Below are 26313 nucleotides of genomic sequence, written 5' to 3' on the forward strand. Positions count from 1 at the left end.
GAAAGTCTTGGCCCAGAACCCCCCAGGTCCGCAGCAGATCTCAAAAACCTAACCAGAGGAGGAACTTGATTATCTAAGTCAGCCTCAGCCTCCATATATGCTCTATGCAGCAGCAATACAAATTGCGATAAAAAGGGGTGTTGTTTCTTTAAGGCCCCCCCCCCCCCGGTAAAATCGAGGGAGGGGCCGAGTCAGGCTGCGAATCGCGGGGTCGTTGAGGGCTTAACGCCGGCGGGGAGAGAGGAGGGATATCGTCTCCTTCCCAGGCCTGATCTGCATGGGCACCTGATGCAGGCAAGATGGCCACCACTCCCGTGCCGAGCAGGGACAGGACAGGCCAAGCCTTTACCTCTTGGCTGCCGGAGCACTAGAGGAGCCGCATGATCGCAAAGAAGCAGAGCTCCGCCCCGAAACTGGCCTCCGCGAAGGTCCCTCACCCCCAGGAATACACCGGGAGCAGAGACCTTCACATGAGAGCCGTGTTGACTGCTCTCCACACGCCCCACAGGTCAACCAACGGGGCATGAAAGCATGCGAAAATGTAAGCAAGCAGCCGGGTGAAGAAATTCCACCCCCTCCGGAGGCCTGGGAGATCACGGCAGGCTAGGGCTGAGTGAGGAGAAGGTTTGTGCCTAGATTCCTTCTGTCTTTCTCAATAAAACTCTGCCCTTTTTTTTTTTTTGTTCTCAGCCACCGACAGGGGAAAAATCAGAACAAAACATCCATGTACAATTAGTGTCAACACCCACCAGAGGAACTGTACTTCTCTGGTCTAGTATAGAGGGAAGAGAGTGACCAGCCCACCAGTAAATACTGCCCCCAGCCCCCTGGGCAAGCTTTTAGTCCGGGAATAAAGGCTTTAGGGCAATGCCCTGCCTTGCCTGCTCCTAAAAAAGTTTACTAGACATCCAAAAAGTCATTTACTACATTTTTTTTTTTTAAGTTGATCTAGTCAATAGTCAGAAACCAAAACAGGTCAGAAAGAATATATATCTGTAAAATTTGACAAGGATCAGGACCGCAGGTTATGCTCTCTTGCATCTGCTGGAGTCAGAGAGATACTGAAGGATCGCAGGTGGCACACCGGTATACCTAGGGGGTGCTTTTCAGCTTTTCTCTGACTCCATCTGCTGGAAGGGAGGCATAACCCAGCAGTCTGGACTGATCCTGGTAAGTACAGGGAAGGACAAATTTTTACCTATAAATTTTCTTTCCGTGAATCCTGCTACACCAGTCAAGTTCAATCCCAATAGATGGGTTATGTCCTCGCCTACCAACAGATGAAGGCAGAGGACATTGATTTGCTCTGTGACATCATTGTCACTATGAATGGGTGGTGCAGCGACTAAAGAAAGTGAGTGAGAATGAGTGAGAGTATTTAGGAGAAAGCCCCCTCACTCCAGGCTACATAGCGACCATGACGACATGAAGGAAATCAGTGTGTTCTGCCTCCATCTTCCTACCTGCATGACTGGTAATAGGATGAAATGGAATAAGTCATTCTAACAAATAAATATGCACAGCAAATTTTTGGCACAAGATGAATAAAAAACAAGAACACCAGAAAATCAGTAAACAAGATCCTCACCCACCAAAATATTCTGAAAACTTCTCCGCATTCAGAGTAGCGCTCATCAATATAGCTTTCAGGTCAGTTCGAACGCAAAGAAGTTCTTTTACAATACTCATTAAAACATCTGACTGCAGATTCCTTTCATGAATTTCATCCAGTACAATGTGGCTAACACTGGACAGTTCCCTAAAACGAAAGTGGAAAGTGTGCAAACATTTGAAACAAAACCAGAGTATTGTAGAGAGTAAAAAACTGGACATACATACCCCTATTACTCTAGAACAGTGCTTCTTAACCAGTGTGCATGGCAAAGTATTTGATGTGCCATGGAAGCAGCAGCTCAATTGCATCCCCTCTCCTCTGCCTCGGGCCAGCAGAAGGAGAGCAGTGCTTCACCTTGCCTCTGGTTCATTCTCCATCAGTATAGCTCTGAAGTTTAAATGTGCAGAGCTCCATATGCTCAAACATCAGAGTAAAATAAGTGAAGGAGGAAGAGGCAGGTAAGAAGATATACTCTTCTCCTGCCATTCAGAGAAAGATGAGAAAAGATCACAGACCAGAGTGAGGTGTTTGAAAGCAAGGCTAACACAGTGGGAAGAGGATGAAAAGGAGAAGAAAGCAAGGGGAAAGCAGTAGTGAGAGGGGAATCGCACAAGGGTGAGAGGTGAGTGATAGATTCATGCTAGGGGGCAAGGAGTCAGAAAGAGGAATTGTAAAATTTGGTTCAGTGGTCCATAAGAATTCAACAAACTCGAAAGTGTGCTGGGAAATAAAAGTAGAAGAGGCAATGCTCTAGTAATCCTTAGTATTTCCATTTCTTTTGATAACACCACTTATAGGTTGTTTTGTTTTGTTTTTTAAATAAATACACACTTACTCTTGTGACTGGAGCCACTGGAGGACAATCCCTGTTGTACAGTATAAGATAGAGCCTTGTTTCCTTGGTAACCGACTGTGAATAAAAAAAATAAATGCAATAAGAAGCCTAGAAATTCTCTCTTCTAAAAAGGTGTCTAAAGCACTCGCTCAGTGGCAGAATGGAGAAATCACTTACCTGATAATTTCGTTTTCCTTAGTGTAGACAGATGGACTCAGGATCAATGGGTTATATGCTCCCCTGCTAGCAGACTGAGTTTCAAAGCTGACGGCACCTTAGATATATCCCTGCAGTGAGTTTCAAAGCTGACGGCACCTTAGATATATCCCTGCAGTGACCTCAGCCCCTTCAGTATTCTCTTCAAAAGCATTTCTTGATTAAAAGCAGATTTTAATCAAGTTGAAAAACTTGATTAAAATCTGATTACAACTTGATTAAAAACGGATAACCGTAACTATACTCAACCAAACATAAGTGCTGAATCCCAGCAAGATTATAGATACCCTGATCTAAGGATTGGGCGACGGCTTACCCGTAACCTCTTGGAATCAAGATTCACCTCATGGGTGATTCCTTGGCACCATCCATGTGCGGGTTGCTCAGTCCATCTGTCTACACTAAGAAAAATTAAACTATCAGGTAAGTAATTTCTCCATTTCCTAGCATGTAGCCAGTGGAACTCAGTACCAATGGGATGTACAAAAGCTACTCCTGAACGGGGAGGGAGGCTGTCCACGGTCCCGTTAGCACCACCCTTGGAGAAGGTGTGCAAGGAAGATCAAGTCGCCGTTCGGCAGATGTTGATGGGAGACAGTAGATTAGCTTCTGCCCAGGATACTGCCTGGGCCCTAGTGGAATGAGCTTTAACCTGAAAGGGTAATGGCTTCCCTGCCTCTACATAAGCTCCATAACCACCTCCTTGACCCAGCGAGCTATGGTAGCTCGTGAAGCTGGTTCGCCTTGTCTCCTTCCACCGTGAAGAGCAAAGAAGCGGTCTGTCATGCACACTGGTTCTGAGAGTTCCAGATACCGCACTAAAAGCCTACTGAAAGTTTAAATGGCAGAGGAGGCGGTAGTCTTCCTTGTCCTTGCGTCTATCTAGGGACGGTAAGGAAACTAACTGATTCAAGTAAAACTCCGAGACTAACTTGGGCAAGAAGGATGAAACGGAGTGAAGCTGTAAAGCTCCTGGAGTCATCTGGAGGAAAGGTTCCCTGTAATTCAGAGATGGGACGAGTCGAGCATAGCGCCACCAAGAACACAGTCTTCAGTGTTAACAGGCGCAGGAATAGACTGAGCAGCGACTGAAAAGAAGGCCCTGCTAAAAAGGGCAATAGTAGATTAAGATTCCACAGGGGAAACAGCCACTGTAAGGATAGTCGGAGGTGTTTAATCCCTTTTAGGAAATGGACCAAGTCCGGATGCACCAACAGATGGGTTCCATTCATCTCGCCTCTGAAACAGGAGAGCCGCTACCTGGACCTTCAAGGAATTAAGGGACAACCCTTTATTCAGGCTGTCCTATAAAAATTCCAGAACTAGAGAGATTTTGGCTATTCGAGGAGCAACTCCGCGTTCCTCACACCAGGCCTCAAATATTCTCAAGATCCGCACATAAGTTAAGGATGTCGAGAACATCCGCTCACGGAGCAAGGTAGAAATTACTGCTGCCGAATATTCACGCTTCATCAGGTGAACCCTCTCAAAGGCCAGACCGTAAGACAAAACCAAGTCAGATCCTCATGAAGGATCGGATCTTCTTGGAGCAGGTCCCTGTGCAGAGAAAGACATAGGGGGTTCTCCACCAGAAGCCTCCGCATGTCTGCATATCACGGGCATCTGGGTCAATCCAGAGCCATTAAAAGGACTAGTCCCCTGTGGTGCTCGATCTTGCGAATGACCTTGCCCAGCAGGGGCCACGGAGGGAAGGCGTACAGTAAGTCCTCCTCTGGCCAGGCCTGAACAAGGGTGTCAATCCCCAGGGATCGCCGATCTCTTCTGCGACTGAAGAATCGGGAGACCTTCGCATTGTGAGATGTTGCCAGCAGGTCGATGGATGGGAGGCCCCAGCGATCTACCAACAGCTGAAAGCCTCTGGCGGACAATGTCCATTCTCCTCTCTGCTTAGAAAGTGTGCCGACATTGTCTTTTCCTGCGATATGGGAGGTCAAGATCATCCATAGGTTCAATTCCACCCACTCCATAAGGGGATCTAGCTCCAGGGACACATGCAAGCTCTTGGATCCTCCCTGGCAGTTGATGTAGGCTATCTTTGTTGCATTGTCCGCATCATGCGGACCGCCTGACACTGAAGCTGAACTGTAGACATGCTAATCTGACTGCCTAGGCTTCCAGGTGGTTTATGTTCCAGCGTGCCTCTTCCTTGGTCCAACGCCCCTGGGTCGCCAGTTCTTGACAGTGAGCTCCCCATCCCTGAATCAGCTCCTCCCATCATGAGAACTAGCCAGTCTGGTGGGGACAGGCTTATGCCCTTGCTGAAGCGAGTTTCCTGCAGCCATCACTGAAGCCAAGAACATACTTCCAATCAGTAGGTTTAGGTGAATTGAATAGTCCTGGGACAGCGGGTTCCAACATGAGAGCAGGGAGCGTTGAAGTGGACGCATGTGTGCCCTCGCCCACGGTACTACCTCCAGGGTTGATGCCATCAGACCGAGGACCTGAAGATAGCTCCACACCCTGGGGTGTATTGTGTTTGTCAATCAGCGCACTTGGCACATCACCTTCCTTAACCTCAAGAGTGGAATGAAGTCCTTGCCCTGTTTTGTGTCAAACTGGACTCCCAGATACTCTAAGGACTGGGAGGGCGTGAGACTCTCTTGTCCATGTTCACAACCCAACCAAGCTCCTGAAGCAAGGACATCATCCTACTGGTCACCTGGAGGCTCTCTTCTAACGACTTCGCTCGGATCAACCAGTTGTGCAAGTATGGGTGCACCAGGATTCCCTTCTTTCCTCAGTGCCGCCACTTTGACCACCGTAATTTTGGTAAATGTTCTGGGGGCAGTGACCAGACCAAAGGGCAGCACCCAAAACTGATAATGGTGGCCTAGCACTGCAAAGTGTAGGAAACGCTGATGGTCTTGCCGGACTGGAATGTGAAGGTAGGCCTCTGAGATGTCCAGGGAGGTTAAGAACTCTCCCGGTAGTACGGCCATTATGACGGAGCGTAGAGTTTACATCCGGAAATAAATTACTCATAGACGGTCGACATTCTTGAGGTGCAGGATGGGACGAAAGGAGCCCTCCTTCTTGGGTACAATGAAATAGATGGAATAACGCCGGTTATTTTCCTGGGGGGTAGGTACTGGAATTACAGCCCTCAAATTGAGGAGCCTTGTCAAGGTAGATTCCACTGCCAGCTTCTTGTGCTGGGAGTGGCATGGAGACATCATGAATATGTCCCAAGGGATGATGCAAATCTCCAGCACGTATCCTACTCGTATGATATCCAGTACCCATTTGTCTGACGTGATCTCGACCCACCGCTGGTAAAAGAGGAATAGTCGACCCTCTATCTCCTCGTCCTGTGGATGGGTCGGCAAAACGTCATTGGGAAGTTCGGGCCGAACCTGAACCAGCTCCTCTTTTTGGTTGTTGACTCTGAAAGGACTGAGACCTTCCCGAGGACTGGGCTGTTTGAAATGATGAGTTCCTGTAAGGCCAAAAGTGCTGGGAGTCCCAGACCCGACCCAACATAGACAAGGGGTGCTGTGACCTCCTCCTCTTATCTTCCGGTAGCCAAGGCACTGGAGATTCACACCACTTACTGGCTAGCTTTTCCAATTCGCTACCAAATAGGAGGGATCCCTTAAAGGGCATCTTTGTGAAGTTTGCCTTAGATGTCGCATCTGTTGACCAATGCCGCAGCCATAGTTGTCTTCTGGCCGTTGCCACTGAGGCCACTCCTCTGGCCAAGGTACGGACTAAGTCAGAGCCCGCGCATGCTAAAAAGGCAGCGGCGGGCTCCATAGCCTCTTTGGAAGGCACTCCTGAGTTATCTACCTCTTTCTCAAGAAGCAGGCATGAGCAAGCCACCAGGGAACAACAGGAATCAATCTGTAGTGTCATGGCTGTCGCCATGGACTCCAACCGCCTATCATGCGCATCCTTTAAGGCCACTCTTCCCTCCACTGGTATAGTTTGCTTTGAAACAGCGCAGACCAGGGTGTCCACTTTGTGGAAACACAGGCATCATCTGGCCGCCGGATCCAGTGGGTACAGAGCTTCCAATGCCTGACCCTCCTTTAAAACTGGCTTCCAGGGTGTCCATTCCAGGTCAATCAACTCCTGGATGGCTTCCAGCATGGGATTCTTCTTTGGTTCCAACATAGGGGTCAATGCCAGTAACTCCCAGAGTCTTCAGGGTCTGGGAAACCAGGGCCAACAATTCAACTCTATGGAAAAACCATAACATGGTCCAAAATGGCTCCAAGCCTGGAGGGATTTCCCCATCCTCCAATGAATCTGCATCCCTTTCATTGTCTGTGGTGTCTGGGTCCCTTGTCAGGGATACCCCTGGAAAGGCGAGGCATGTCTCCGAGGTCTGCTGATAGGGCTGGGAGAGCAAGGCCTTCCTAGCTGAGGTTTGGTCTGGACAGGGGCAGGAGAGACCAACTGCGCCTGTATGAAGGCCTTGAAAAAATTCCACCGGGTCTATACCTAGCCCAGGAGGAACTGGGTAACACACAGCTGAATTTCCCTCTCCCGAGGTAGACCCAGCCCTGGGATTACTCAAATCCGGGGTACTACCAGTTAAGGTTGTGGCTGACTCATCTTCTGAATGGGAGGAGGTGGTCTTGGAAAAGTTCTGGGAGTCCAAACCTCCTTCAGCCTCCTCCCATAGGAAAGACGCCAGGTCAGACCATGTAGCCATAATACGGCAGGCAACACAAAGAACTTGGCTTATGCTTCTTTGCTGCCAGGGCCATAATAAAGGGTAGCTGTGCGCTCAACTGGCTAGCGCCTGAAATCGAGTGCGCACAGATCCTGTACTGGTGCGCGTAAGTAGAAGCAAATGTATGTACACAAATATGGACGCAGGTATGCTCGACGTTAAGCGCACAGCGTCTGTGCAGAGCCGGCACACACCGCACGTACAGACAGCTATGGAGAGCAATGGAGACGCACAAAACCACGCACAAGATGGCGCTGTCGCGGCCCGCCATGTGGTGTGCCCACAGAGCCAGGAGTGGGGCCTAGCCCATCAGGGGGCCGCTCAACCCACTCAGAAGCCCCCTTCCCTTACCCCAACGGGATCGGGAATGTCGTCGGTACGCGCCAAGCAAGGAGACCAGAGGATAGACTTACCGAAGCCCCTCCAAGTCTCTGAATAGGAAGGAATCCTCTTCTCTTCTTTACTTATCTGGGCTCAGCGCTTACCAGCTGAGTACAAAAACGGTCTACAGCTGCGAGGGAGAGGGCTTTGGCAGTCACCACCACGCTCAACTTCCTGCACCTGCTGCCTTTCAACTGCTTCAGCAGCAAAGTCCACACCGGGAACCGGCTACCCGACCAAAGGCACACCTATGAGTGATCTCAGAAATCACCTCAGGAATTCTCGACTGGGGGAGGGACCTTTAGGTATCACAGCAGGAGAGCGGGGCTCAGTCTTTCTCCAATTTAAAGGTAAATTTTCCTCTTAACGAGTACTGCAATCCCACTATACCACCAATGCTGGTGTAGGGAAAGCATATCCACATCTGCTAGGAGACTGAGAGATACCGAAGGGCTGAGGTCACTGCAGGGGTATATCTAAGGTGACATCAGCTTTGAAACCTGACTCCATCTGCAAGCAGGGGTGCATATAACCCATTGGTCGTGAGTCCATCTGGCTACATGCTAAGAAATATCTTTTTACACCATTTTTCTCACTTCAATGTTCTCTGCTGTCCTTCCCTTCCCCAGATAGCATGCTTGGGTGATTCAAGAAAAGAAACTCTCGATATAGCAAGAACTGGAGGGGCATGTCCTTTGAGAGATATCAACACTCAGTGGCCAGTAAAGGTCACCACAGTCACAATAGCCATCTTTCTTCCCTCCTTGGGCCTAAACCACATTACCTCCATGGTGTGCCAAGGTCCAAACAACCCTGATGGACAGGGATATGATCCTGGATTCCCCAAGGCACAATGTAACTTCAGGAAGGTAATTTTGAAGGGTAGATTATTTATATCTATTTGAAACAAAACCTCAGACACAAAGAATACGAATGGCGTAAGATCCCCAACTCCACTAATTTATCTGATTACAAACGCACCCTCCACAACTACAGGATCACCATCTTAAAGACAAAAAGAGACTTCTATGCCCACAGAATACACGACCTTCAATTTGATGCCAGGACCCTATTCTCTTACGTCTCCCAACTCACAAAATCCCCTACACCCACCATTCCAGATGACCAAGCACAAACCAAAGCAGACGAATTAGCACTCTACTTTCAGAAAAAAACTGCAGACACATTAGCACGCCTACCGAACAATGCAACTCCACCCTCCATAATTTTCAATTCCAGGACTTATATTGGGGCCATCCTTGATTCCTTTGAACCTACAACACCACTGGAAATCGAATCTATACTTAAGAAACTAAAACCATCAAACCACCCAACAGATCACATTCCAACTAAACTACTGCTTCTCATCCCGAATACTATTTCCAGAGCATTGGCCAACATTATAATTGCTCACTCTCCCAAGGAATCTACCCGGACAGGCTGAAAACCGCATCCCTCAAACCTCTCCTGAAGAAACCTAACCTCGACACAAGTGAACCCTCCAACTTCCGCCCCATATCCAACCTCCCTTTTTTAGCAAAAATCATGGAGAAAGTTGTTAATACACAACTTTCTGTATACCTGGAAGAGCACAATATCTTTCACCCATCCCAATATGGCTTTCGTAAAGCAGCTAGTACAGAAACCCTACTTATCTCCCTTGCCGATCACATCCTCATGGGCCTAGACAAAGGTCAATCTTTTATCCTAGTCCTTCTGGACATTTCATCCGCATTTGACACCGTGAACCACTCCATCCTACTAAATCGCCTAGCAGAAATCGGATTAACAGGATCTGCACACAGCTGGTTTAACTCCTTTCTAAGTAACAGAAGCTTCAAAGTAAAAATCAATAACAACGAATCCCCAGATGTCAAATCAACATTAGGAGTACCACAAGGCTCTTCCTTGTCACCCACACTATTCAATATATACCTCCTGCCCCTCTGTCAACTGCTTACGGACCTAAAATTAAAATTCTATCTCTATGCAGATGACGTACAGATTCTGATTCCCATTACAGAATCTCTCCCTAAATCTCTCGCCTTTTGGGAAATCTGCCTCAAATCTATAAAACAGTCTGCTCACCAACTTGAATCTAGTTCTGAATGCAAATAAGACTGAACTCCTAATCATCTCCTCGGACCACTCGGCCTTAATCAATCCACCAGCAGGCAACACCCAGGTCACGCAAGTAAGGGACCTTGGAGTAATCATTGATAACCGTCTGAATCTTAAGAAAGCCATCAATAACACTACCAAGGACTGCTTTTATAAATTACAAGTCATGAAAAGGCTCAAACCCCTCCTCCACTTCCAAGATTTCAGGACAGTGCTCCAAGTCACACTCTTTTCCAAAACAGATTACTGTAACTCTCTTCTCCTCGGGCTCCCTACTTCATCTATCAAACCATTACAGATGCTCCAAAATGCTGCGGCAAGAATCCTGACTAATACCAACAGAGGAACACACATCACCCCCATACTACAGAACCTGCACTGGCTGCCAATCAAATATAGAATATTACACAAGGCTCTCACTATAATTCACAAAGTCATTCACAACCAACAACAACTAGACCTCCAGATTCCCCTCAAATTATACTCATCAGACAGACCGATTCGAGAAGCATATAAAGGCACCCTGCAACCCCCTACAACGAAATCTACCCGCCTATCATCTACCAAAGAACGAACCTTCTCTACAGCTGGCCCAGCCATCTGGAACAAGATGCCCACAGAACTCAGATTAGAACCATGCCCGTTTACCTTCCGCAAAAAACTTAAGACATGGCTCTTCATCCAGGCCTTCACTTAACCTACAGTTCCAGCAATTCCTCACTAATTCAGACACTGACTCCTACCTAAACTCTCTGACAAGTGTAGCCTATACACTTATGCCTCTTCTCATCATATTATTGTATTATCTAATTTGTTCAGTTATGCCTTCTATCGCTCCGGCTATCCTAGCCCTCCAGGTTAATACCCCTTGTTATATGTAACTTTCATTTCTTGTTATATGGTTGACTTTGTTATTCCCCTCATGTTATTTGTAAACTGATCTGATATGAATTTCTTTCATGAAGGTCGGTATATAAAAATGTTAAATAAATAAAAAAAATAAATAAATATCTAAATCTCATTAAGTATTGCAGACTTTTAGCATCCATATTGGTCCCAGATAATTTTTTTTTTTTGTAGATTATATAACCTTTATTACAGCAACATACGGAAGCAAGATTGCTTACCTATAAACAAGGTTCTCCATAGATAGCAGGATGAATCAGCATAACGCATGGGTGATATTATCCAACGGCACTGACATGGATCCAAATTTCAGGGCTCGATAAAAGTCTTACTGAGCATGTGGGGGAGTTCTTGCACACATGCCGCTTTATAATCCTGAGTCTCTTCCATAACTCAAGCTTGAGTGAAGTAATAAACTCTACAGGGATGCGAATGGGTATTAACTATGGCTGATTCTTCCTGTCGTCTATGGGGAACCCATTTATAGATCAGCAAATTTGTTTTCTCTGTCAACAAGCAGACATTAATCAGCCAAAAGATGCGGGGAGGCCAAAGCTGAGGGCTGCATTGTGAAGCAATTACTTAAAAGTCAACCTGACTCCACCAGGTCGTGTGAACAGATTGCAAAGAACTGCTTACCTAAAGTTACTATCACTCTGGGGACATGCTCTCCAGGCAGTAGTGAGACATGAAAGCATTAACAGATGAACAAATAACAGTTTTGCAAGCAGATGGACCTGAGATGAGAGACTTGATGAGCCTAAGAACATAGGAACTTAAGAAAATGCCATACTAGGTTAGACCCAGGGTCCATCAAGCCAAGCATCCTGTTTCCAACAGTGGCCAATCCAGGCTACAAGTACCTGGCATGTACCCAAACAGTAAGGAGATACCATGCTACTGATGCCAGTAATAGCGGCGGCTATTCTCTAAGTCAACTTGTTTGATATCAGTCAATGAACCTCTCCTCCAAGAACTTACCAAACCTTTTTTAAACCCAGCAACACTAATTACACTATCCACATCCTCCTGCAACAAATTCCAGAGCTTAACTGTGCGTTGAGTGAAAGAATTTTCTCTGATTAGTTTTAAATGTGCTATTTGCTAACTTCATGGAGTTCCCCCTAGTCCTTCTATTATCCAAAAGAATAAATAGGAGGGGGAGCTTTCCAAGATGGCGCCATGAGCGGTTGCAGCTGAAGGAGCTCCTGAGAAATTACTGCTTGAAATATTACAGCTATGCCGCATACTAAACGTAAAGCCCGGGTTAGGGCTGGAGAAATTACCTCTACACCTTTGGAGCCTTCACAGCCAACAATCGGGAGTTTCTTTGCTGCAGTACCTCCGTTAACGCCGGGTGAAAAGGTCACTGGGGAGTGTGCTCAGGAGCGTGAGCTAATCTCCCCGACCGAAATATCGCTAAGCCCCGGCTCACCGAAGAGACCAACGCCCCCAGGCCACGAGAAAGAAAACAGCCAGCGGAGTGAAAAAAGCCCAGCGGAGATGATCCGAGGAGAGGCTGCATTACTTCGACAGGCTGTGGAAGGAAAAGGTTCTAACACCCAAGAGCACAGAGACAAGGTAAAACCCGGAGGAGGGGAGGAAGGTACGGGACTTGATCTGGAAGCTGGGATAAGATCTGCTGAGCCTGGTTACGGCGATGGCCTAGCAGCCTGTGGGGGTGAAGCTGGAACTCAGGATATTTTATTACAAATGAATACAACATCGGAACCTGAGATATCATTAAACAGTATCTGGAAAGCGCTCCAATCGCTTGAAAAAGCAATTTTGGGACTCACTAAAGAAGTGATTGAAATTAAACAGCAAGTTAAGGATAATGCAATTGAAATTAAAACACAGAAAAATAAAATAGAGAAATTGGAAGAAAAAGTTGCATCAGTGGAACAAGTGAATTCAGTGATAATTCAAAAGGATTTGGAAATTGATAAAAGATTGGAAAAAGTTGAGAACGTTTTGAGAGCGCATAACTTAAGATTTCTTAATTTTCCTGTTTTAAAAAATATTTCTCCAATAGATCTCTTTAAGCTATATGTCTCTCAAATATTGAAAATCCCGGAGGAATTGAAACCCATGATATCTAAGGCTTACTATCTATATTCAAATGAGAAAGAAGATTTTGAACAAGAAATACCAGAAATATCAAATCTTTTGAATTCATCCCAGGAAATGACTGTTTCATGTCGAAGACCACTACTAGTTACGTTCACATTTCTAATGGACAAAAATAACGTCTTTAAAAAGTACTTTAGAAATAGCCAGACATTTTTTGGCCAGAAAGTCTGGTGTTACCAAGACCTTGTAAAACAAACACAAATAAGGAGAAAAAACTTTCTTGAGATGAGAGGAGAAGCAGTGCAGAAAGGAATTTCATTTAAACTTCAATTTCCATGTAAATGTTGTTTGGTATATCAGGGGAAGCGATATGTCTTTCAAGATCCCTCACATTTGAGGACTTTTCTGGATTCTCATCCTAACCCCATATAAACAGGCTGTTTAGTGAATAGAGATTATAGCGGAGATACTGCTCAGGACACATTCTGTTTAATATAATTATATTTTCTTTGTATAAAACGCTCCTTTGTTAAACTCCCCCGTTTTACTTTTATTTAACTATAGATACAGAATGTTTATGTTTCTTTAATGTATATCTTGTGAGATATTTACCATAATACTGTATGTAGGATATTCTTGTACAAGTGGAGTCTTGTAATCAACCTAATAAACGAAGGTTGACCGACGTGCCGCAAATGCGCAGTAGAGAGCAGCTCTACCGCGCATGCGAGCACGTCGGTCACAGTGTGCCTCTTAAAAATAAAAATGGCGCTGTAGGAGCGGCACCGGCCCAAAGACCCGGAGTGGCGGTGGCACCGGCCCGAAGACCCGGAGCGGCGGCGGCACCGGCCCGAAGACCCGGAGCGACAGGAGCGGCGGGAGCGGCAGCGGCGGCCCGAAGACCCGTGCAGGAGTGGCGGCGGCACCGGCCCGAAGACCCGGAGCGGCGGCCCGAAGACCCGGAGTGGCAGCGGCGGCATGCGCGCGAGGGAGGGACAGACGGACGGAAGGAAGTCTGTCCCTCCCTCGCGCGCATGCTGGCCGCCGCTCCGGGTCTTCGGGCCGCCGCTCCCCGCCGCTCCGGGTCTTCGGGGGGAGATCGACTGAGGGGAGGAGGGAGGGGGGAGGGAGGAGTGACTGAGGGGAGGGGGGAGGGAGGAGTGACTCAGGGGAGGGGGGAGGGAGGAGTGACTGAGGGGAGGAGGGAGGAGTGACAGGAGGGAGGGGGGAGAGAGGAGGGAGGAGTGACCCAGGGGAGGGGGAGAGAGGAGTGACTGACTGGGGGGGGGAGGGAGGAGTGAGGAGGGGAGGGGGGAGTGACTGAGGGGAGGAGGGAGGGAGGAGGGACAGGAGGGAGGGGGGAGAGAGAGGGAGGAGGTGACCCAGGGGAGTGGGGAGAGAGGAGTGACTGACTGGGGGGGAGAGAGAGGAGTGACTGAGTGGAGAGGGGAGAGAGTGGGGAAGGTGGGAGGGAGAATGAGGGGGAAGGAAAAGATCCAAAAAAAATGTTAATGTAGCCCGTTTTAACGGGCTTAACGGCTTGTAATTATATAAATCAATAAATAAAGAATTAAAAAAAAAAAAAAGAATAAATAACTGAGATAATACCAAACGGGAGTCGATGCTAGTCTGACAAGAACTGAACGCTCTCCTCACTCTCAAAGCACAGCAGAATCTTTTATACTACAAATTTAGGCTCTATCAATGGGGAAATAAACCTGGGAAGCTACTGGACAAACTGATAAAGGGTAATAAAGCACTTACAGGGTAACTCTAGCATGGTCACCAGATCCCCTGATATTTTGGCAGATTTCACCCAACATTATCAGCAAATATATACGGCCCAACCTTTTTCCTCTCTACAAAGAGACAATTTGTTTCGGAATATCCAACTCCCTCAATTTTCTCACACAGCTAAATTGCAACTGGAGGCGCCCATTCAGCCTGAGGAGGTTTTAACCGCCATAAAGAAATTGACTTTAGCCAAGACTCCGGGTCCTGATGGGCTGGATCCTGAATTCTATCGCAGTTTGGGCCTTCAGGTGGCTACTCCCCTAGTTTCTATGTTCCGAGCAGTGAGGAATAGGGGTCACCTGGATAAAGATCAAAATCTTGCCACTATGGTATTGCTCCCCAAACCTGGTAAAGACCATGAGAGCCTAGAAGGATATAGACCTACATCCTTGCTCAATCAGGATATAAAGTGCTGGCCCCAGCTCTGGCTGCTTGATTGAACAGGGTAATCAGGGATGTCATGCATAAAGACCAGACAGGTCTGTTAAGGAGCACCTTCCTACCTCTAGTCTATTGAAAGCCCTAATGGCCTTACAATCCCCTCTAAGTTGGAACCCAGATGGTGTTCTCATAAGCCTTGATGCTGCCAAAGCTTTAGACTGCATGGAATGGCCATTATCTATTGTGGTCACTGGGGAAATTTGGTTTGGGTGAGGAGTTCATAGCTGGATATGGATGCTATATACTCATCCTCAGGCCCAAATTATGGTTAATAGTCCCCTCTCTGCCCCTTTCTCTGGGGAGAGGCACCCGTCAAGGTTGTCCCCCACTACTTGTGCTTTCACTAGAAACACTAGCGATCAAATTACTCATGTTGTCCACCTATCAAGGTATACAGTTATGTCAACAGATCAAGTTGTGGTTATATGCAGATGATATGATGCTTTTTTTAAGAAAACCAGGAGACGCGCTGGAAGCTATTTTACAGACTATTGACCACTTTGGCTCCTTTGCGGGCTTACGAGTCAATCTGGATAAATCTGAAGTCTAACCACTAGATGCCGTCTTACCTCGGCATTGGTCAGGCACGTTTCCTTTGAGTTGGGCATCATCCTCCATAAAATATTTGGGGATCCATCTAGATCCATCTAGATCTAGTTCAAACAAGCTTTCCCCTAGAGCCAAGAACACGAAGAAAAGTAACCTACTTCGATTAATTTGTGCAATGTAAAAAACTTGTTTACTTTATTTTGTTCAATGTAAAAACTCCTGTTTTATTCTTATTCTGTTCTATGTAAACCGCTAAATGTAGCGACAGTTACTGTTCCTTGTGAACCGGGGTGATATGTATATTATACAGGCACCTCCGGTATATAAATCATTTAAATAAATAAATAAATAAAATGTTCAGAATGTGAAAGTGTATGAAGCCAATTTTACCCCAATATTGGACAAAACAAAGCGTCAACTTGCCCGCTGGAAGGATCTTCCACTGTCTCTCCTGGGGAGATGTGCAGTCGTCAAACGGTCTTGCCTCAATTTCTATACTGCCTTCAAATGTTACCTCTCTGGGTAAAAGATAAAGACTTAAGATGTTTCAAATCAATGATTGGGAACTTTATCTGGGGTGGGAAATGAGCTTGTATTAAATATGACACCCTCCGCTCAGACAAGGGATTGAGAGGTAACAGCATTACCAGATTTGAGACTATATAATGTTGCCTGCTTGCTGTGCCATATTCACCATTGGACATCCAGACATCATAAATTTGATACGGATGATCTTTTATTGGATTGGGTTGCTCTGTTTTCACCACTTAATCTCCTTCATATGCCCGGTTTCAAAGTTGCTTCTCGGGTCTCGTAATCATTTTGTATGCGGGTCCATAGCAAGGTGTGGAGGTGATGGCGCACATCCAGCCACCGTAGTTGTCACGTCTCCCCCTTTTTGTCTCTTGTGGGAAATGGTAATTTTATCCCTGATCAGGGAGGGGGCATTTTTAAACAGTGGGCCTCAAAAGGGCTTCGCCTGCTATACCAGTGGGTGGATGAAGATAGTTGCTCTCTCAGCTCGTTCCAACAACTGCAAACTCATTGGGAGATCCCTTCATTACAGTTTTTCGCATACCTCCAAGCTCGGCACTACTGCCTTTACATAAGCAAGGGAGATATGAGCCTAACACTTTCTGATGAGGACTCCTTCCTTGATACCGCCCCCACAGTTCAATAAAGTCAAGGTATGGATGATCCAGCTGAAAGCTACCATGCCTAACTCCCATTTGCTCCATCTGGGGAATAAATGGCAGGGGATCTGGGGGAGTCTATTACTATTGAAATTTTGAAAAGAGCCTTCTCTGGGGAGGAGAAACAATTGCTTTTGGCGGCTCTCTGAGAGACCCAATTTAAGCTCTTGCATAGAGTGTACCTTTCTAGAGCAATGGGTGCTTCCAGGCATTTATGGAACTCTGACTTATGTCTCAAATGTTGTACGCAAGTAGGAAATCTTTGTCATATGTTTACAGGTTGTGTTACACTGGGACATTTTTGGTCCCAAGTTAAAAGATTTATGGAAAAGGTCCTGGGCTGTATAATTTCTTGGTCTGGGGTTCTGTTTTACCTGCATCTTCTGAGCAGAAATGAAGTTCTCCCGAGAAGGGGCCTGAAATATTTATGTATTGCTTTGGTTCTGGCAAAAAAACAAGTTCTACTCACTTGAACTCGGACCTGTTACCATCTTCGCAAGAGTGGAAAAGGTCCATGCAACAGCTAGATCAAATGGAACTCTTAAGACAAAACTATTTCACACCCAAAAACTCTAATTGTCTTGCACAGTTATTTTCAATTGTGGGAAAAAACTCTCACTTTCTTATAAAAAGCTTCTCTGTCCCAGTCCAATGACTTTATGACACTAGTGTGTGTGATTTGTGTAGGTAGGGAGGGTGCGCTGGATAGGGGGGGGGGGGGGGGGGAGGAACAAAAAAAAAAAAGATAAAATGGATCTTAGGGAATGCATTGTTTCATCTTGGTATATTGTTATTAATGTTCATATTTTATACCAAGTGTTGTTCTATTGGTTGTTTTCTACACCTATCATTGTTCTCCCTTTTCTTCCAATAAAAGATATATTTAATAAATAACCGATTCACATTTACCCGTTCTAGACCTCTCATGATTTTAAAGACCTCTAGCATATCCTCCCTCAGCCGTCTCTTCTCCAAGCTGAAGGGCCCTAACCTCTTTAGCCTTTCCTCATAGGTGAGCTGTTCCATCCACTTTATCATTTTGGTCACCCTTCTCTGTACCTCCCTCCATCACATCTATATCTTTTTTGAGATGCGGCAATCAGAACTGTACACAGTACTCAAGGGGTGGGCTCATCATGGAGGCATTATGACATTTTCAGTTTTACTCACCATTTCCTTAATTCCTAACATTGTTTACTTTTTTTGACAGCCACAGCACACTGAACAGACGATTTCAATGTATTATCCACTATGACGCCTAGATCTTTTTCCTGGATGGTAACTCCTAATATGGTAACTACAGCATGGGTTATTTTTCCCTATATGCATCACCTTGCACTCGTCCACATTAAATTTCATCTACCATTTGATGCCCAATCTTCCAGTCTTGCAAGGTCCTCCTGCAATTTATCACAATCCGCTTGTGATTTAAGTACTCTGAATAATTTTGTATCATCTGCAAATTTGATTACCTCACTCTTCTTATTCCTTCCCAGATCATTTATAAATATATTGAAAAGCACCAGTCCAAGTACAGATCCCTGAGGCACTCCACTGTTTAGCAAGTGTTGCTTACCTGTAACAGGTGTTCTCACAGGACAGCAGGATGTTAGTCCTCACATATGGGTGACATCATCAGGATGGAGCCCAATCATGGAAAACTTCTATCAAAGTTTCCAAAACTTTGACTGGCCCCTACTGGGCATCCCAGCATGGCACTAACCCTGCAGCCAGTAGAGGTCCCCCTTCAGTCTTATTTGATAGCTACAGGCAGTGCCGAAAAAATAAAACAACAAAACGTTACGAACCCAACACCGTGGGGGGGCGGGCGGGTTTCGTGAGAACTAACATCCTGCTGTCCTGTGAGAACACCTGTTACAGGTAAGCAACACTTGCTTTCTCACAGGACAAGCAGGATGGTAGTCCTCACATCTGGGTGAGTACCGAGCTGAGGGTGTCCGAACATGCACCAAATGTACCCAACGGCGTGCAACAGGCACAATAACTGGGGTGGAATTTGGTAGAGGGCATCCTGAACCCCACCGGGCAGGCGGAAGGGTGTTGGTACGTCACGTTGGGAATAGGTTACACAGGCAGATTGGCCGAAGATGGAATCTTGTCTTCCGGCTTTGTCCAAGCAATAGTGGGCTGCGAAAGTGTGGAGAGAACTCCAGGTGGCAGCCCTGCAAATGTCAGGAAGCGGCACCGATCTTAGGTGTGCTACTGAAGTCGCCATGGCCCTCACAGAGAGTGTACTTTAACACGGTTTTGAAAAGGAATGCCTGCTTGCTAGTAGCAAAAAGATATGCAGTCCACCAACCAGGAGGAGAGAGTCTGCTTACCCACAGGTTGCCCTAATTTGTTGGGATGGAAAGAGACTAATAACTGAGTGCTCTTCCTGTGGGCAAGTGTACGGTCTAGATAGAAAGCTAGAACCCGTTTACAGTCAAGGGTATGCAGAGCCTGTTCCCCTGGATTAGAATGGGGCCTGGGGAAAAAGGTAGGTAAGTATGATGGATTGATTAATGTGAAACTCCAAAACTACCTTGGGTAAAAACTCAGGGGGAGTGCGGAGTACCGCCCGGTCCTGCAGGAATTTAGTGTAAGGCAGATAGGTAACTAGGGCCTGTAATTCACTAACCCTGCGAGCTGAAGTGATAGCTAAAAGGAAAATCACTTTCCATGTGAGATATTTTAGGTCACAGGAGTGAAGAGGCTCGAATGGTGGATTCATGAGCCGACCAAGAACCAGGTTAAGGTCCCAAGAAAGGGCCGGAGGACGTAAAGGTGGCTTGATATAGAGCAAGCCCTTTAAAAAGCGTGTTACAAGGGGTTGTACTGATATAGTAACATGCCCGACACCTTTATGGAAGGCGGCCACCGCACTGACATGCATTCTGATTGAAGAGGTCTTTAAACCTGACTCTGACAAAAGCCAGAGATAGTCTAAAAATCTTGGGATTGGACAGGAAAAGGGATCAAGGGACTGCGAAGTGCCCCATGATGTGTACCTTTTCCATTTATAGGAATAAGATTTTCTTGTGGAAGGCTTCCGTGAAGCAATCAGGACACAAGAAACCGAATCTGAAAGGTTAAGTGGTTGAAGGATTAACCTTTCAATATCCATGCCGTCAGAGACAAGGCCTGAAGATTGGGATGGCGTAGGCATCCGTTGTTTTGAGTGATCAGATGCGGGTCCAAACCCAAGGGAATGTGCCTGCGGATGGAGAGATCCTGAAGCATTGGAAACCACACTTGTCGTGGCCAGTGAGGTGCTATCAGGATCATGGTTCCCTTGTCCTGACGTAACTTCACGAGAGTCTTCGAAAGAAGAGGAAGTAGAGGGAATGCATAGAGCAGACGGGTTACCCACGAGAGGGAGAATGTATCTCTGGGCTGAGAGCGCTCGCTCCGAATGAGGGAGCAGAAATTGTCGACTTTGTGGGTCTGAGGGGACGCAAAGAGGTCTGTCTGGGGATAACCCCATTGTTGGAAGATGAAGTCCACTACCGAGGAGTTGAGAGACCACTCGTGTGGTTGGAAGACACGACTCAGTTTGTCTGCCAAGACATTGTCCACTCCCGGCAAGTAGGTGGCCCTGAGGTACATCGAGTGGGAGAGCGCTTCCGCCCAAATCTGCGCAGCTTCCTGACACAGAAGGAAGGAGCCTGTGCCTCCCTGCTTGTTGATGTAACACATGGCCACCTGGTTGTCCGTCTGAATCAGGATGACGTGATTTGACAGGCGTTCCTGAAAAGCCCTGAGAGCATATCGCATTGCTCGAAGTTCTAGGAAGTTTATTTGATGTTTGGCTTCCCCTGGAGACCAAGACCCTTGTGTCTGTAGATTGTCCAAGTGGTCTCCCCATCCAAGGTTGGAAGCGTCGGTGGTGAGATGAGTTAAGGGTCTACCACTTGAAAGGGCAGTCCCTGAAGGAGATTGTTGTGATTTTGCCACCAGGCGAGAGACAGACGGAGTGAGTCAGTGATGTGGACAATGGTCGACAGAGGCTGAACAGCTTGAATCCGTTGTGACCTCAAAGTCCAATGCATGAGCCTCATGGCCAGGCGGGCCATTGGTGTGACATGGCCTGAGGACGCCATGTGTCCTAAAAGGATGAGGAATTGGCGAGCTGTTGCTGTATGCTGAGACTGCAACTGGTGAGCGAGACACACAAGAGTTAGCGCTCGTTGAGGTAGAAAGACTTTTGCCTGCAAGGTGTCCAAGTCTGCCCCAATGAACGACAAGGTTTGAGATGGGACTAAATAGGATTTTTCATAATTGACGAGAAATCCTAGAGAAATTAGAGTGTGTAGGGTCAAATTGAGGGACGACCGAGTGGCTTGCTGGGTTGGAGCCCTGATTAACCAGTCATCGAGATAGGGGTAGACGTGAACACCTTCTTTCCTGAGAAAAGCTGCAACAACCACTAGACATTCCTTCAGTACCCTAGGATGCATACCATCTGGTCCAGGTGATTTGCTACTCTTTAGTTTGTCAATCTACTTACTAGATCTTCCAGGTTCACAGTGATTTCGTTCAGTTCGTCTGACTCATCACCCCTGAAAACCATCTCCAGAACTGGTATCTCCCAAACATCCTCATTAGTAAACACGGAAGCAAAGAATTCATTTAGTCTTTCTGCAATGGCCTCATCTTCCCTAAGAGCCCCTTTAACCCCTCGGTCATCTAATGGTCCAACCGACTCCCTTACAGGGTTTCTTGCTTTGGATATATTTTAAAAAGTTTTTATTATGAGTTTTTGCCTCTATGGCCAACTACATTTCAAATTCTCTCTTCGCCTGTCTTATCAATGTTTTACACTTAACTTGACAATGCTTATGTTTTATCCTATTTTCTTCAGATGGATCCTTCTTCCAATTTTTGAAGGATTTTTTTTGGCTAAAATAGCCTCTTTCACCTCACATTTTAACCATGACAGTAATCGTTTTACCTTCTTTCCACCTTTCTTAATATGTGGAATACATATGGACTGCGCCTCTAGGATTGTATTTTGAAACAATGTCCAAGCCTGTTGAACACTTTTAACCTTTGCAGCTGCACCTTTCAGTTTATTTCTAACTATTTTCCTCATTTTATCAAAGTTTCCCTTTTGAAAGTTTAGTGTTAGGGCTGCAGATTTACTTATTGTCCCCCTTCCAGTTATTAGTTTAAATTTGATCATGTTATGATCACTGTTGCCACATGGCCCCACCACCGTTACCTCTCTCACCAAATCCTGCGTTCCACTAAGAATTAAATCTAAAATAGCTCCCTCTAGTCTTAGTTCCTGAACCAATTGCTCCATGAAGCAGTCATTTATTACATCCAGGAACTTTATGCCTCTAGCAAATCCTGATGTTTCATTTATCCAGTCAATATTGAGGTAATTGAAATCTGCCATTATTATTGCACTGCCAAATTGGTTTCCTTCCCTGATTTCTCTTAGCATTTCATCATCTGTCTGATCATTTTGTCCAGGTGGACGATAGTATACTCCTATCACTATACTCTTACCCAACACACATGAGATTTCTACCCATACAGATTCTACTGGGCATTTAGTCTCTTGTATGATTTTTATCCTGTTGGACTCTATACCCTCCCAGACAAAGTGCCACACCCCCACCAAGTTGATCCTCCCTATCATTGCGATATAATTTGTACCCTGATATAGCACTGTCCCATTGATTATCCTCCTTCCACCAAGTCTCTGTGATGCCAATTATGTCAATCTCATCATTTGCTGCTATACACTAACTCTCGCATCTTACTTCTTAGACTTCTGGCATTGGCATACAGACATTTCAAAGTGTGTTTTTTGTTTGTATTAACAACCTGCTTTTCAGTTGTTTGGAATAATTCGGAAATCATTAGCTTCGGCGTAAAGAGCATCCCCTTGACTGCCTGCAAACATTCGTACAAATATTGTACGATGTAAAACGGATGTTGATGCATATGTCCCGACAACATCGACGCCTGGAATGTTTTCTTGGCAAATTCGTCCAAATAGCAATGGTCCTTCCCCGGGGGCGCCGACACATGCAGTTTGGATTTCTTTGCCCTCTGCATGGCCGACTCCACCACTATCGAGGTGTGAGGAAACTTCAAGTCTGCTTTACGAGACACTGGAAAAGTGGTGAATGGAGTCTCCCACGATTTCTCCAAAACAGCATCTAGGACAGGGGTCAGGAACCTTTTTGGCTGAGAGAGCCATAAACGCCAAATATTTTAAAATGTAATTCCATGAGAGCCATACAATATGTTTAAAACTAAATACAAGTAAATGTGTGCATTTTATGTAAGATCACACTTTTAAAGTACAATAAGTCTCTGAAAATATTTCACCAGGCCTTAAGACACCAATACATCTCCTATTAGGAAAACGGACCAAGTCAGGCTGCTATAGAGTCCTACACAGAAACTACACGCCAGCAGAAAACCTCACCTGAATCACGTGCTGTCCCTCACCTAACATAGAATAAAGAGACCAAAACGCATAACAAGAAGCATGCAGAAAAAACTGAATTGGAAACTGCAACAAGCCAGAGTCTCTGTATGCAGTGTAACAAAGGAAAAAAGAAACATCACCCATCCTTATAAAACAAATCAAGAAATATAAAATCATCAGCAGTAAAACTGTACTAACAAAAAGAACATATTTCGAAACAGCTGATGAGTGGAATATCCAATAATTAAAAACTCATATAAAACATTTCCAGATACCAACAAAATATTTCAAAATAGCAGACACAAAGACCCAGTAATGAAAAATAAGGATACAAAAATGTTTTTGCTCTGCATACCTGGGAACGTTTGATATCAGGTGTCCTGAGATTGTTCTGAATTAGCAGGAGGTGGGGTGGTTTGCTTGGAACTTTCTCCTCTCTCAGTCACATACCAGCGCTCTCTCTCACACTGGCTCTCAATGACACACATGCTCTCAGTACTCACATATACCCATGTTTTTTCTCTCTCACTTATATAGGCTCTTAATTACGCATTTACACACATGCTATCTTTTCACGCTTACACACACACACAGGCTTTCAATCACATAAATACATGCTGTCTTTTTCTCTCACACACAGACTCTCATTCACATGCTTACAAACATGTCCTCTCTTTCTCTCATTTACACACAGGCTCTCAATCACATACTCACATGCTCCATCACCTAAATCAGCTCTCAATCACACACAGACACACATGATCTCTCTCTTACTTATACACACAGGCTCTTAATCATACATACACATGATTTCTCTCACACACAAAGGATCTCAATCATACACACATACTCTTTCACACAAACAGGTTTTCAATCACAAACTTACACATACAGGTTCCCAATGGTAAACTTACATTCATGCTCTCTCTCTCTCTCTCTCACAGGCAGGCTCTCAATCACAGACATACTCTCTTTCACATGTAAAGGCTCTCAATCATTCACATACATGCATCTCTCACACACACACACACACACACACACACACACACAAAAGAGGAAGTGGAGATGCATCTCTCACTCACTCACACACACAGGGCCCCCCCCCCCCGCGGCCCGGAAGAGGAAGTGGAGAGTATCGGGTGCGTGCGCGGCAAGAAGAGGCCACGCTAGTGCGGTCGGCATCGGCCCGAAGAAAAGAAGACTGCAGCGCGGCTCGGAGGAAAATGAAGAGGTTCAACCGCGGCCGATGGGACTCCGCCTCCGCGAGGGCTGAAAATGAAGAGGTTAGCGTTGGGAGGAGGCTGCTGCTGCCGCGAGTTCCCGGGGTGGGGGAGAGAGAGAGTGAATGAGCGAGCAAACACACATGCTTGCTCGCTCATTCACTCTCTCTCTCCCGCACCCCCACCCCGGGAACTCGCGGCAGCAGCAGCCTCCTCCCAACGCTAACCTCTTCATTTTCAGCCCTCGCGGAGGCGGAGTCCCATCGGCCGCGGTTGAACCTCTTCATTTTCCTCCGAGCCGCGCTGCAGTCTTCTTTTCTTCGGGCCGATGCCGAGCGCACTAGCGTGGCCTCTTCTTGCCGCGCACGCACCCGATACTCTCCACTTCCTCTTCCGGGCCGCGGGGGGGGGGGGGGGGAAGAAGAGAGCACGCCGGTGCCGCTGACTCCAGCTGTCCTGCCGCGTTCCGCCCGGGCTGATAGCATTTTAAGCCCGGGCGGAGGAGGACCGGGGAGCAGCTGGGTCAGCGGGAAAGTGTGGCCACTGTCTGCGAGCCAGATGCAGCCCTCAAAAGAGCCATATCTGGCTCGCGAGCCATGGGTTCCCGACCCCTGATCTAGGACCTTGTGTGATGGCAAGGAAGTAGGCTCAGCCAGCAAATCAAAAATCTTTAGGAGGCCTAATGTCTCTGACCTTGGGTCAGGTACTTTTAGCACGTCTAAATGGAGGATGGACCCCACCTTCTCCAATTCCTCTGGTGGTGAATATGGCTCTGAAGGATCTTCCGGTGGGTCCGATGGATACCCCGTAGACGTATCCGGCGACGTTTGAGGCGAGTCTGTCGGACAGGTGGAGGTGGTACCTGAATAGGTAGCTGCGAGCTGAGCGGCTGGTTCCCTGTGGGGGGCTCTGGAGTTGGCTCCCTTGAAGGTGGTGTAGAGAGTGGCAAACTCGCTGTCAGGGAAAGAAGAAGGGTCAAACTAGATTATAATGTTTCAAAGAATCCCAAGAGAGCTTCCGACAAATGCAAGAAAGCTTGCTGTGTTTGGGGTGGCATGTGAGGTTTTGATGGTCCCTGATGATGTCGTGGGGACACAGCTGTCCCTAAAATATCCGAGACATCCCTTCCCACTTGACGTCGTTGTGGGCGTAAGTCATCGAATAATTTCCTCTTTTTCGCCAGTGGTTCCTGGAGAACCTGGGTTTGTTCACAGCGCCTCGTGATGGAAGATAGTTCGAAGTACACCTCCGAGGCTGACGAGGAAGAGAGGAACGAGATAGGACATTGACCCAGTCGTCTTCTGATGTAGACCTCTGACCTGGTGTTTGCTGTCCCACTGATGAGGCCGAAGGCCTAGAAAACTGAGGGCTCGATATGGGCGAGCGCTCCCATCTTGAGTCCTGTATAGGCCACAGATTGGAGTTCATGGTCTCCTGAATCGGACCTCCTATGTTTTTTCGGAAGACTGGTCCCAGTCTGCGTTGACTTTGATCCAGGTACTTGATCCCCTGATAGAGGAGTCGATTACTTCGATTTCTTAGAAATGTGATTAGAGTGGGACTTCATATGTGATGATGATCGCTTGTGCGTCGACTTCGGCCCCACGCCGATTTGTGCGTTGGAGTCAACGCCTGCTTCGGCATCAATGGACCATGGGTCGGTGCCAGCATCAATCACGCTGTGTCTGGCATTGGCGCTCTGGAAGCGTGGCGTTTCCTGCTCTGGGGATGAGCGACGCATAGACCCCGATCGGTCCCGATGGGGTTTTGATTTCGATTTATGGGGTTCTCGGCCCCTGTGAACCTCTTTAAGATCCCC

General features: G+C 46.6%; 1 protein-coding gene across 3 annotated transcripts in view; it reads right to left on the reverse strand.

Annotated features, from left to right (window-relative positions):
• Positions 1-26313, reverse strand: part of DHX36 (DEAH-box helicase 36) — a 518365-nt gene that overhangs the window by 443936 nt on the left and 48116 nt on the right. For all 3 annotated transcript variants that reach the window (XM_029615334.1, XM_029615333.1, XM_029615335.1), the window contains exons 7-8: positions 2451-2525; positions 1593-1759 (exon numbers count right to left, since the gene is read on the reverse strand). In XM_029615334.1, the coding sequence (XP_029471194.1) occupies positions 1593-1759; positions 2451-2525 (242 nt within the window). The remainder of the gene's footprint in view (positions 1-1592; positions 1760-2450; positions 2526-26313) is intronic.

Source organism: Rhinatrema bivittatum, chromosome 9 (genome assembly GCF_901001135.1).
Source record: "Rhinatrema bivittatum chromosome 9, aRhiBiv1.1, whole genome shotgun sequence".
In the NCBI taxonomy this organism is placed as follows: domain Eukaryota; kingdom Metazoa; phylum Chordata; class Amphibia; order Gymnophiona; family Rhinatrematidae; genus Rhinatrema; species Rhinatrema bivittatum.